Source organism: Squalius cephalus (assembly GCF_949319135.1).
Source record: "Squalius cephalus genome assembly, chromosome: 23".
NCBI lineage: Eukaryota > Metazoa > Chordata > Actinopteri > Cypriniformes > Leuciscidae > Squalius > Squalius cephalus.
Genome location: NC_137144.1, coordinates 18528271 through 18542416, shown reverse-complemented (window position 1 = coordinate 18542416; position 14146 = coordinate 18528271). Strand labels below are relative to the sequence as shown.

Below are 14146 nucleotides of genomic sequence, written 5' to 3'. Positions count from 1 at the left end.
TTTGTTTTAAGATTTTAAATTAACTTGTACAAAATATATATATATTCTAAAAGTCCACAAGGCCAAAAGTTCAAGAAACCTGGAAATACTTTTCTGGTGAGGACATGTGACTTATTAGAAACTAAAACTGGCTTCAATTCCACAAAGCCAAAGAATAAATATGCCTTTTTAGAGAACCCAGATTAATCACAAAATCATCTGTCTATTCATAATTGTTTCCAAATCTGATCAACATTTTCCTTTTTCTGGCTTTCTTGTTTTTGCTCTCTCAGAGTGTGGTTAATCTAATTAGTGAACTACAGGAGCAGATGTGTAAATTCCAGGAGGAAATCAGCAATCGCATTCAGGAGCAGCGGGCCCTGGAGAGCATGGGGGACAGTAGCACACGCGAGGCTCTCGACCAGAGCCCCGATGTGGGTCTTGGTGCCTCGGACGCTGAGGAATGCAGCTGCCGCTGTAGAAGCGGAGGAGAGAATGTAGGCAGATCCTCCATTACATGGTGGATTTACTTCAAGACCCTCTTTTACCTCTTTGCTCTACCCTAAAACATAACCATTCCCCCATCTCACTTTTGGACACTCCAACAGGAATTACTACTAACTGCCTCTTCCTACAGTGTCCAATGTGTCTGCGGGCTCCACTGTGGGAATCTCATGGTTATTGGTGTTTGCATTGTGTTCTGATGAAAGAATGTAATTTATTTTGGGTGTAAACCTGCATGATGGATGCTCACTAACGCTAACGGTTGCTGAGTAGTTCCAGAGAGCTTCCAGAAGGGTTGTGGGCTTAGTGGTGACCCTATTAGATGTTTCCTCCTTGATCAGTTCTGTCAGTTTTTGAGGAGCCAAGGCATCTTTTTAAGAAGTTTTCCCATGAATCTCCAGAGCTTTCTTGTATTTAACTGCACGGTGTGTGGGTTTCATGGGTCAATCCAAACCCTCTCCTCTGAATTTTCTTTGTATTGATATGAATGATCTTAGTGCAGAGCCCCTAAAGTGAAATTCGTATGGGAAAAGCCCCTGGAACTTTCGAGTGTGCGTAAGAAAAATTTTCCACATGCACAAGTGAATCTTGGGGGGTTTATTTTTTCTACAAAGTCAATTTAGGGGCTCCATACCTTAGATAGCTGTTGCCAAAGGGGTAGGATATTTGCTACCAAAAGGTAACGTGTAATTTTTCTTCTTTGCTTTTGTTCATTCTTTAGGCATTGCTACAAGAGCTTCGCCTTTTTAAGAGCAAAGTTGAAGAACTGGAGGGAGAGAAATCGCAATATGAGAGGAAGCTCAAAGCCACAAAGGTAATGTACTGTATATTAAATCTGACTCCTGTTAGCCTTCAGTCTACTAATTGGTGCTCTTGCGGTTTTGATTGGTTCATTATGAACTTCAACTACCACATCAGCATTTACTAACAGTCTCTTTAGCCATATTGGCTTAAACCCAAATGCAAACTCTCAATGCAACTTCTTTCTTTGATCTTGTAACTATTCTATACATACTAATTGGACTCTTTATTCAATAGTTCATTGCACTCACACATTCTTAAGCTCTCAGCATAATGAACATCCCTCTGGCTTTCTCTTCCTTCAGCTTTCTATCACCTATTCTCTCCATGTCTGTTACCAGTCGCTCATGACCAAACTTTCTACCCTGAAGCTCACGGTCGAGCACACTCAGGTAGAACGACAGCATTGGGAGGAGCGCTGTCGGACAGCTCAGGTGCTTAACCCCACTCCTTATCCCTTGCCATTCTCCCTGAGGAGTATGACACAAAGGAGAGGGTGATGATGGTCCTGTCCAAAAATGGCACCCTCAGTACTTGCGTCCACAGTTTAATGTAGTGTTGCTGGATAACACCACTATAGAGATTGCTATAGAGTCCTTCAAGGTCCAGTGAAGACACATGGGGAGTACCCTCTTGAATCATAAAATGGGGCACCTTAATGTCTTGTGGACCACAGGGAAACTAAAAAATTAAGAAGTGCCATTTTGGACAGGGTCAATTTCGTTACATTTCCACCTCTGCTCAGGACTACGTTTTCAACCGAGATTTTTCAAAGTTCCTTGAAAATATCCACTCCTTTGGTTGTTATGCCTCTCTGAGCTCCCAGTCTGAACCCCATTCTCTGTGTGTCTCTTGAACCCTCTTCCACCTATATTTGTTTTATTTCACGGACGTTCAATCTGGGCCACCATCCTGCAGAGTTTATCTACAACCTCAATTAAACACACCTGAACCAGCTAATCAGGGTCTTCAGGATCTTCAGGAACTTTCAGGCCGGCATGTTGGAGCTAAACTTTGCAGGAAGGTGGCCCTCCAGGAGCAAGATTGGACGCCCCTGGTTTATGTAATTGATTTACTCGGTCAGTTGCTGACAAGCTTTTTACATGCACTGTGTAGTTTTGTGCAATAATCTTACAGCTTCATGATCCCCAGTTCTTGTCTTGATGCTGACCTTTTTTGACCGCTCACAATTACTCTCAAGAGCGAGCTTCACATGGTCCAGTGGCAATCTTTTAAACCATGTTATGTGTGGAAGCAAGCAATATAGGGAAACCATACGAGTGGATGGGCTACTAGAGATCATCCATCTGTGTTTGCCTCATGCTCATTGATGGAAGAAGCATGTGTATGTTTGTGTTAGTATTTGCGTATTCGTTCAGGTATGCATGACTACATCCTCCAGCAGATTGTAGGAATAAGGGTTGAGCAATTTAACATGGCGATATGAACAGATACGCACACCGTATTCGTATATACATCAGACTTCATTATGTCTGGTTGTTTTTCTCTAGCCTGAAAATGCAAAAAAGTTTAGTCATAGTTTAGTCATATTTGCCTGTTACTACTCACTCAAGCTTCTCTCATGTTTGACTAAACAACGGTAGATGGGGGGATGTTTATTTGTCGTGCCATTGGTGGCACAGAAATGATAGAAGGGTCATGTGTGATGCTATGTGCTAACATTTGAGCATTTACAAGGTTAGTATGCTCTGAGTATGCTGCCATAGAATTTTTAGCTAATCACAAACTTCTGATGTGATGGGGCTGACGTACATGTAATCTCTTCAAGCTTATGTAAATCGAGTAGAAAATCTTGATTTTAGCTTGCTAGGATGTTCATTAATCTCAAAAGAAATTTTGCACCATTTTTTTCAACTATGTAGCCTACTGTAGATCCAGCATAGCTAGTTGAATGTGTTTTCCTGGAAATCATATCAGAGAGTTCTTGTAGCATTTTGGTGGTGGTACTTTAATGGTTGAAATATGCTACAAAGGCAGAAAGTGTTTGCTTGTCTGTGGTATCGCAACTTTTCTTCCTGCTTTGTGAAGATTTTGTGAGTGTTATGTGTGAAAGTGCCGTTGGTCGCCCCCAAAACGATGGTCATTTTATCCTTACAGTATTTAACCTTGTTGTGCCTGACTGTCACATTTGTGTTGTCAATGTTAGATTCTTCCGTTCTCCCAAAAAGCGTGTTATGTGATAAAGTCCATTTTGAATATCCATCATGATGTTGTGTAAAATGTGTGCCTTGTTGTCTTTCTTACATGAAAATTAATAAAAATTGTGGTTTAAGCTGAAGATATTTGAATGATATATATATATATATATATCAAATGAAAGGTGCTAATCTGCTGAAGTGTTTCGTTTTTTTTAGACTGAGATTGCCAAACTCCAGCAGCTGCTTTCTACAAAAGATGCAGAAATCGAGTGTCTACAGAGTCAGCTTCTGTCCCGAGGAACCATCAACAATGACATCACAGAGAGAGGTACATCTAAGAAGATTAAATCCTAACGGTTGTCGAAGTGCTACAACATGCTAACAAGGCCTTAACCCAGAATAATTTAGCATTACATTACTAAAAGGCACTTTCCATGAATAGGCAACAAAAACAGGCCTGAAATTTAAGCCCTGATTTGTTTGAATTACTGTTGTTTTATACAATAAAAATGAAATGGTTAGTTCACTTAAAAATGTTCACCGTTTGTGGAAAGTACCAAATACTAGCTGCATGGGAGTGACGGTGTGTGTTGGAAAATGTACATGTGAGTGTTGAAATTACTAACATGTGGCTTTTTTTGGTAATCACTGTGGCCTCTGGTCTTCAACGCTCCCTGTTGTAGAGGAAGTGTATAAGAAAAAGCTGAGAGACAAACGTAAGCGCACATTTCAGATCAACATCTCAGATCCTCCCATGCTGTAGCCCAGCTTGATTCAACTGCCCTTCAGCATGTCTCTGTCAATCTGGCTAATATACACTGGCATGCTGTCAGGCCTGTCGCACACATCCCCTCAGTGGCTACCTGTGTGTGTGTGTGTGCGCGAAGGGGTTGTTAAGTGTCTGATTCATGCTTGTCGTCACACCCTGCAGCCACTCATTGCTTTCCCATGGGTCTGTGAGCTAAAACTCATTCTTTACTATTAATGTAGGGCTAGGGCAATGTCCAGTTCAGAGAAAAGAAATGATGAATCAACTAATCACCTCACATCTACTCTATGTTGCTGAACTTCATTCTACATTGCACCACTAAGCAGCTAATCTTATCATTTTTGCATTATTAACAGCTCAGTAGTAAATGTATTCTATTGACTCAAGTCTTACTCAGTCATAATAAAGACTTGGACCTTATACTGAATGTAATACTTTTTATGTGATGTTAAATATACTACATGATTGTAAAAATATTATGAATATTTTTATTTTATTTATTTATTTTATTTTACCGTAGCTCAGGAAGATTTGGTTAATTCTCGTAAATCAAAGTCTGATTCTATTGAATCGATTTGTCCTAAACTTAGAATTTTTCATGTGTAGAGGAATATTCAGTTAAATCTGTTGCACATTACTATGTTTTTGTATGGTAAATCATGGTGAATTTTTTTTTTATTGTATTTAGTGTAAATTTTCCTGTTCAAATTTGATGCTGTCAGCTTAGATATCATTGTTTGTTTGTTCAAAAACTCGAAAAATGTGTCTCTGATTAAATTGTGAATTATATAATATATATTCATATATCTAGAAATATATCCATTTAAGTTTCTACAGTGTAGCTTGCTTCTAGTTTAACTACAGTACATTGAATGCTGTAATGCTAATCATAATTTAAAGTTTACCATAATGATGTAATGGTGCATATGAACTGAGTTTTGCTCTTTATGTTCCAGATCAAGAGTTACAGCGGTTAAAAACTGGAATGGAGACGCTGATAGCTGCCAATAATGAAAAGGTAAGTCAGTATCTGTGCACTTGGCATTGGTTAACAAAATCTGCAGGAAGCAACATGCATCTTGTGACATTTCGAGTGGTTTGCTGATGGACTGAACATCTACTCCATTTTGTTTCTGTAGGATCGCCACATAGATGAACTCAATGTTCTTTTGGGCCAGTACAGAAAATTGAAGGATGGTTTGGCCCTTTCTCAAGGTACGTGGTTATTTGTTGGACAACCTTTGCCTAAAAGCCATCTTGCTTCTTCAATGTTTTAGTCACCTTTGCTCGATGAATTTAACCCAAAACAAAGCTGAAGCTGATTGTTTCTCTCTCCCTTCAGTGACCAACGATACGTTGCTGTCTGGCAGCAGTGAAGAGGATCTTTCTGGCAACCGAAAAATAAGAGCCCTGACCCATAGAGTGTACTCGGACATCATCAGATCAGAACTACAGGTAATGTTTCAAAGGGGTCATATCATGAAAAACTGTATATTCTTGCTTCCCTTTCTAGTACAATTAGGCCATTTATGGAAAACCAGTTTAGACTGTAAGACTGTCATAAGATTGTCCGTGTTTTCATATCAATTGAGTTTGTAGTTTTTACATGAAGAAATTAAGCAATAGTAGTTTTATGTAGAAGTCTTACTCTATTGTTCAAAAGTTCAGGGTCAGTAAGATTTTTAAATGTTTATGGAAGAAGTCTCTTATGCTTACCAAGGCTGCATTATTGCTGCATATTTGATCAAAAATACAGTTATATTGTATATAATATTGTGCAATGTATTTATTCCTGTGATGGTAAAGCTGAATTTTCAGAAGTCATTACTCCAGTGACATGATCCTTCAGAAATCATTCTAATGTGCTGATTTGCTGCTCGAGAAACATTTGTATTATCAATGTTGAAAACAGTTGTGCTGTAGAAACCATGATACGTTATTTTTCCAGTTTTCTTTTATAAATAGTTCAAAAGAACAGCATTTATTTAAAATAGAAATCTTTTGTAACATTATAATATCTTTACTGTGACTTTTGATTCATTTAATGCATCCTTACTGAATAAAAGCATTAATTTCTTTCAAAAACTAAAATCGTACTGACCCAAAAATGTTAGTGTATGTGTAGTAGAAACAGTCAGTTGAATTTGACATTGATTGTGGAAAAACTGCATTATGATTGTTTTTGGTACAATAAACCTTGACTAATATTCTAAGTGGACTTCAGGGGAAACATAAAATGCAAAAGCAAAGATTATATCCCATTTGGTCCTTATTTCTATTCAACTTTAGTTAGGTTTATGTTCCTGCTGTTCCCAATGACAATTTCTATTTATTTTCCTCTGCATAGATGTCTTCCCGAGGCCCGTCGCCACTCCTGGTCTCTCCTCCATGTCTTCAGAGGGAACTGGACTCCAGGTGAGCGAGAGGTTGTATTATTAACAGTACACTGATGATAGCAGAGTCTCAGAGGTCTCAGTGGGACGCTTTACTTAAAGGCATCTATGGGAGAAGGACCCTTTTGCTGCAAACTCGCTGTCCTAATCGTTCAGCCAAGCTAATGTGATTTTGTCACCTCTATCTCTCTTCCTTGCACTCCATCCCATTCTATCCTTCTCCGGCCCAGCTGTCGCAGTATACAGCCCTCCATGGAGACCTCGATGGTATCCATTGGCGATTTGGGCTTTTACAGCAGACAATGGCAAGTGCAGTGTGTGTGCTTGTGCGTGTTTAAGAGGCTTTCTAATGTAGCAGTGGCTTTTTGTTGTGATGTCATTGCCATACGCCACACACGCGATGTTCACACACATCGATCTAGGCTAGGTTGACTGAGGATTCTGATTGGACCTCTGGTGTATGTAATTATATCAAGACATTATGCACCCTTTTTTCCCCCCCAAAACAGTCAGTTTCTAGATGCATTGTTTTTTGCAGTATTTTAGCAACTAGAAAAATCAAATAAAATTTAAAGTTCAAAAGAACAGCATTTAAAATGGAAATCTTTTGTAACATTATAAATATCTTTAATGTTACTTTTGATTAATTTAAAGCATCCCTACCGATTTAAAAAAAAAAAAAATCGTACTGACCAAAAATTTATGAAAGAAAAAGAAAAAAATGATTAAAAAAAATGAAATTGAAACATTTTAATATGGGGTAAAAGCTGCAATTGTGTTTTTTTTTTTTTTTTTTTGTGTGTGTGGGTTTTTTCCACATAATTTAATAATGCAGTCTTGCCTTAAGATTTCAAATGTCAAATCATTAATTGCATTTGAAATTTATATTTGACTGGAAAGATGTCATTGTCACCTTGAAAATGGTTTTGTCATATATATATATATATATATATGATTATATATGGGAAGGTTTTAGGCTACATATAAAGCTAGTTCACAATGTTTTTGGTTCTTGACCTTCTAATTTCAGTCGTCTTTTGTTTTTTTTAACCATGTGTACTGTGCTTCCAGTGTAGACATTTGTTAGTCCATAATAACCTGAACCAATGAGATGCTCTTAGTCCGCAATAACGTAAGCATAGCTTGTTTAATATAATTGTTCATGGTTTTATTTTCAGGTCAATGCAGCGAATGCTGTCCACCAGCTTGGAAGAGCTCCAAAGTGGAAGCTTACAGATGGTACAAAAACCTGAATCATTTTGTTCTAAATAAACGTGACTCTTGCCAACTAACTCATCTCATTAACAAAATGCTTTTAGTATGAATGTCTCAGCTCAACTCAAATCTCTTTAATACTAGATTTACATTAACAATTGTGCTTTGTTGTATGTTTTAACAAATGATGTGACTCACCTAATTGAGTGTATGTTTGTGTGTTTATACTGTTGGTTTTTCTTAAGCATGTAGTGGGCCAACCAGTAGAGGCTGTTTTAGAGGTACTACAAGCTAACATGACCAATAAAACTAAAGCAAACATAACCACAACAATAGCCTTTGCTGTATACATATGCATTAATTAACATCACATATGCTTTTCTTTTTGTTTGCATGGCTTATTTAATAAAAATGCTTATTAACGAGAAAACACTTACACCTGATAGTAGGCTAGTGTTCGTTATAGTCATTCTAATAAAATGTGTATTTATTTATTATATCATGTATCATTTTTCATTAAATTCTAAAGCTGTTTGTAATTATTATAAATTGATATGGTTAATATAATGAATATACTCATACTGTAGCAACCTAAAAATCTTATGATAAATATTTAATCGCTAAGATAAATAAATTTCTTCTGCAGAACCGATATACTCCAGAAAATAACAAATACCAGACGCTCCCGGGCAAGTTTAGTCGTCCAGAGCAGAATGGCGTGAGACTTCTGCCGTCTTCCCCTCTACAGCTGTCTCCTGATGAAAGTGAAGACAGTGAATTCAACCTAAGTAAGCAATCGTCTCACAGCACCCACAATTCCTTGTCAAAATCCTTTTTCACATGGGCTGTGTCTGAAAGCAAATATAAGTGAGCAAGCATAGATTTAATGTGTACAATGTTTATTTCTGGTTAGAAATTGAGTCATAATATATTAAATTCTATTCATGTTTTATGGACCGTATGTGTATATGTGTGTGTGTGTGTGTGTGTGTGTGTGTGTGTGTGTATGTATGTATGTGTATGTGTATATATACATGTATGTATGTATGTATGTATAAAAATGTATAAATTCATACATTTACTTTTAGGTATATTAATAAATTTATCTTTCGGGACACACCCATAATTTCTGTTTTATACCGTGACCTTTGACCTTCTTAACACTGTATCCTCAATCGTATTTGACCGTGCTTGTTTGCTCTTCCATTTTCTGAGCTCAACATACTGTATTCTTACTACTTTTGTGCTCTAAGCTTTAACAGCTTTTTTAACACTACGGTGTCTTTGCATGGGCTTCTGTGTATCTTCCCTTTACTCTTTCTCTCGAACTAATCCATCTCTCGGGCTGTGTGGCTGTCTCCGCACACGTTTCCCCCTCTCTCACTCCGTGCGAAGATCGCTGCCGAAGCGCCAGCGCTCCAGCTTTAGGTATTGTCCTCTCAATCTCACGTTAGCATGCGACCACAGAGCACACTCTTGCTGTGTCATATTGGATTTAACCTAAGCTCTCCTATCCTGATTCTTTAAAGCTGAAAGCAGAGAGGGTTTTTTTCTCTCTCACACTCACACTCTCTCCCTCTCCTCTCAGAGATTAGACTTTGTTAATGTGAGCCTTGCTGCTTTACTTTGAGTTTAAACTGGTGCCATGTGATGAAAATATAATGTACTGTATATGGAAAAAGGAATAAGGAAAAATCCATTTAGGTTTCATATACAGAAGTCTAATGTTAAAATCTTTTATGAGCGTTTACCATGCTTTGGTTTGGTTATTATTCAAAGTCTTGATCTATCATAATTTATATCATATTATATTATTAATAAATACATATATATGTGACCCTGGATCACAAAACCAGTCGCACGGGTATATTTGTGGCAAAAGCCAACAATACATTGTATGGGTCAAAATTATCGATTTTTCTTTTATGCCAAAAATCATTAGGATATTAAGTAAAGATCATGTTCCATGAAGATATTTTGTAAATTTCCTACCGTAAATATATAAAACATTTATTTTTGTGAGTGAATGCAATAGCAAACATAAATGGACAACTTTAAAGGTGATTTTCTCAATGTTTTGATTTTTTTGCACACTCAGATTCCAGATTTTCAAATAGTTATATTTCAGCCAAATATTGTCCTATAACAAACCATACATCAATGGAAAGCTTATTTATTCTTTCATATGATGTATAAATCTCAATTTCTAAAAATTGACCTATGTGACTGGTTTTGTGGTCCAGGGTCACATGTTATTAATAAATTTACAGTATATCTAATCATTGAATTGAATTATTATTCAATTATTATATAATTGAGTTGAATAATCCATTTTTAAATAAATTATATTATAAAAGGTTGAACAATAATTTTGATTCTTTTCTTGGAATGTCTAAGGAGTTAAAACAAGTTCCAGTGGCATGGATTATTATTAGTAGTAGTAGTAGTAGTATTGTTGTTTACACTCATATACCCATATATTGGATTGACCCGCTTTAAATTATATTAGACTTTTCTTTCCTGAGAAAATATTTTCTTATTTTCTATTTAATCAGCAGCAAAGGCTATTTTAAAAAAGTATTATTCTACATTTTTGGAATATATGATCTTAAAAGCATATCTAACACAGCATTGTGATGTTAGTTTTTCCTTTTTTTCCTTCTGCTCTCTTGCATGGCTAATATTTGGCGCAGGGCCGCGGAGAAAGCATGATCAGTTTGTGGTTGGTGGGTACAGACAGAATGTGTATTCAGTCCAATAGTGAACCTATAAAAACATAGAAACACATAAACCTATCAGAACAAGTGGATTGCTTCCTGTTCACAGGAAAGACAGAGAAGAACGATGACTCAACCTTGTCTGACCTTTCGCCAATGTCATCTGGAGTAGAATCAGGTCAACAGTCCCCTGTTTCACCAGAGCACAAGAAGAACCAGAAAGGCATCCGAAAACTGTGGGGAAAGTGAGTTGATTGTTGACAGACAGCATTCGATAAGCATTTATGTTTCATATTGTGATATATATTTTTAAATTAGCAAAGGACAAAAGTTGATTTCATCAACTCATTCATCATTTCATTGGATCATGAAAAGTGTGCTGTTACTATTGTTTCATCACATCTTTTTTCCTCTGCTTCACAGGATCAGGAGAACCCAGTCTGGCAGTCTTCCAGCTGACGGTTCTGATTCGGATTTTAAGAGAGGGGGTTTCAGAGCCACGGCCGGCCCACGACTCGCCTGCCTGGGCATCGGTTCTTCAGCGCGGTAAAGCACATACAATGAGATCTGTTCTGAAACATGTGTAAGCACCTTCATTCCTGTTTCTCATATTCTACATTTGTGTTCTGCAGTGACACGAACATCCCCTTCTCGAAATGGTCATGTGATCAGGTGTGCGCATGGATGGAGGACTCTGGCATGGGTCAGTACGTGCATATGGCCAGACAGTGGGTGACCAGCGGTCAGACTCTACTCTCTGCCTCCTCGCAGGACGTAGAGAAGGTGAGAGATACTTCATACAAGATATCAGCACATGTTTGAAAGACTTTGGGATAAAGAACACATGCAGACCTGTGGTTTCAGGTTGTAACAATCTGATATCCTCATGCAACACCTGGCGGTTCCTGTAAAATGATTTGGCTATGCCTCTCGCCTCAGGTCGTTGTGGTGCCACTCAAATTCTGGTTTGGTTCTACCTGCCAGGGCAGCTTTAACCTCTGTTCCACGCCAGTAATGCTGCGCGACTTACTCATTTGTTCTGCCTTCAAACTCACTCAATTAAATGTTCGACTTTACACTTCCTTAATTGAGCTCTTAAAAAATGTTATTCCTTGATATTGATAGATTCCATTAGCAAAGAAATAATATGCTGTCACAACCATCTTGATTTTTGAATTGATTTTCACATTTAGGATCTGGGAATTAAACATCCACTACACAAGAAGAAACTCCAGCTGGCTCTACGCTCCTTCAGCACCAAAATCACAGAGAAATCCTCTGAACTCGACCACATCTGGGTCACACGTATGTACCTGTGAACAAATCAATTTTCATCACTCTTTTTTGATTTGTTTGTGGCACATATGGAGGATTTGGAGTATTTTAGAAAATATAAAAAAGGAATTAGTTTCACTCATATAAAGAAACCATGTTATTTCTACACAGGATGGCTGGATGATATCGGATTACCGCAGTACAAAGACCAGTTTCATGACGGACGTGTGGATGGTAGAATGCTGCAGTACTTGACAGTGGTAAATCTCTTTGTTAACCTTTAGTGCCTTGCCAATCAAATTAAAGGTCTGGAATTAATGTGCAGTATCAACTGAGATTAATATTGGTACTATGTTTCATTTTCAGAATGATCTGCTGTTCATGAAAGTCACCAGTCAACTTCATCATCTCAGCATCAAGTGTGCTATCCACGTCCTACATGTAAACAAGTTCAACCCCAACTGCCTCAAAAGAAGACCTGGAGATGAGGTGTGGATGAAATAAACAGAAAACAAAGAGAGGGCAATCTACTTCTGCACGTCCAGGACTAATAATGCACATTATGGATATGCTAATTCATGTTGTTTTGACAGAATAAGACATCCCCTTCTGAGGTCGTCCAGTGGTCCAATCACCGTGTGATGGAGTGGCTCAGATCAGTTGACCTGGCAGAATACGCCCCCAACCTGAGAGGCAGCGGAGTGCATGGAGGACTTATAGTGAGTAACTCAAATCAAACTTACTGTTACTAATTTAAGGTGAATAAATAGTTTCTGCGACACTAGTGGCACTTAGCGGAATTACAAAAATAAAGCATATTTGCAAACGCCTCTTTTGCGCGTTGCGCCTCCCCCAACTCAAACATCACAAACATGGGTGCTTGTGAAGGCATGTATTAAACGGGTAAAAGTACACTAATTTCAATAACAGTACATATTAGGAATACGTTTAGCTGTGCTATGTGTCATGAGTAAGCAATTGAGTAGGCTAACACTCTGTCTAGAGCAAATGTGAGCGAGACGCTCACGAGAATGACGCTCGCGAGAATGCGTTATGTTTTGTAACGCATTGCATCGCAATTCCCCATTCGCTTTGACGTGTTCATGTCTCGTTTAATCTTTGAAGGTCTAAATGCAGTGAATTTTGGATTGCACTTCTGTACCCAAACTTGCACTATTGGTTGAGCTGGAAAGAGATTGACGGATCTGAGCGGACAGCTGTCAGTGTTTTGATGGTGCCTGGGAGGCGATAAACCAATTAATGGCATATTAATGATGAAAAATAAACTGGGTTGAGAGAATGTATTTTAACATTTAAAAAAAAAATCTTACTTCACCTTTAATGAAAGGTTGTGGGCTCTTTTCACTTGGGCCGGTAAACAACTAGCAAACCGGAAACCTTAGCCACCCTATAGCAACGCCCAATAACACATTAGCAACCATGCAGAACATCCAAGCAAATGCATATGAACACATAAAATACACTGGGAGCACCTAAGCAGTCTCTTAGCATTCTAGCAACCACCCGAAACTCCCTAGTAACCTTATACAAAACACTAACAAATGCACATCAACACCCTAAATCCTGGTCAGAATGCCATACAAAATGCATTGCCACCTGCTATAAATCACTTAGAACACCTTAGCAACCCCATAGCAACGCCCCAAGCAACACCTTAGCAAAACCCACTCAGAATTTCATAACATAACTTTATAGAAACTCCCTAGAAACTATCACGAAATGCCCTAGCAATCATCTAGATTCTAGAACACCCTAGAAAAGGCATTGCAACAAGATAAAAACCGCTCAAAACACCTTAGCAACCCCATAGCAACACCCTAGCTAAAACCACTCAGAACCTCATTACATAACTTCATTAGCCTAGAAATCTAGACGCACCCTAGCGGCAGCAAAATGTATTTTGCAGCCAGGGTAGTCTAGCAACTCTCCATTGACTTTCGAGCTGCAAAACCTAAATTGGGTCAGGCCAATCACGTCGTGTATAGAATAGGCGGGGCGGGCTTAACATAATGACGACAGAGTTGCGACGGTTACCTGCCACTTGAAAACAAAGAATGGCGGAGCTGCTGGAGAACAGTCTTTCGAATCGGCTTTGTCCGCGACTCTGGAGGACTTGGAGTTAGGTTTTTCTTTGAGAAAAGAGCATTGAACTGCACTTAAGTCATTCTTAAAAAAAGGAAGATGTGTTCGTAGTTTTGCCGGCCAGATATGGCAAAAGTTGAATCTATCAACTAGCTCCGCTGTTGGGAAAACGCTCTGGTTGGTTGAAACGCTGTTCTATTGCGTGCAGAGGGAATTTGAAAGACAGCCGTT

General features: G+C 38.2%; 1 protein-coding gene across 28 annotated transcripts in view; it reads left to right on the top strand.

Moving 5' to 3' along the window:
• The window catches only part of ppfibp2b (PPFIA binding protein 2b), a 54337-nt gene that overhangs the window by 33921 nt on the left and 6270 nt on the right, over positions 1–14146 (top strand). For 5 of the 28 annotated variants that reach the window (XM_079859181.1, XM_079859156.1, XM_079859158.1 and 2 more), the window contains 17 exons: positions 273–476; positions 1205–1297; positions 3660–3771; positions 5169–5230; positions 5352–5427; positions 5555–5667; positions 6560–6627; positions 6836–6910; positions 7784–7844; positions 8467–8608; positions 10647–10782; positions 10961–11083; positions 11170–11320; positions 11731–11842; positions 11984–12072; positions 12179–12301; positions 12406–12531. In XM_079859181.1, the coding sequence (XP_079715307.1) occupies positions 273–476; positions 1205–1297; positions 3660–3771; positions 5169–5230; positions 5352–5427; positions 5555–5667; positions 6560–6627; positions 6836–6910; positions 7784–7844; positions 8467–8608; positions 10647–10782; positions 10961–11083; positions 11170–11320; positions 11731–11842; positions 11984–12072; positions 12179–12301; positions 12406–12531 (1866 nt within the window). Of the gene's footprint in view, positions 1–272; positions 477–1204; positions 1298–3659; positions 3772–4126; positions 4160–5168; positions 5231–5351; positions 5428–5554; positions 5668–6559; positions 6628–6835; positions 6911–7783; positions 7845–8065; positions 8102–8466; positions 8609–9215; positions 9249–10513; positions 10547–10646; positions 10783–10960; positions 11084–11169; positions 11321–11730; positions 11843–11983; positions 12073–12178; positions 12302–12405; positions 12532–14146 lie in introns of all 28 variants that reach the window. The other 23 variants (XM_079859179.1, XM_079859180.1, XM_079859173.1 and 20 more) reach the window with 16 other exon arrangements.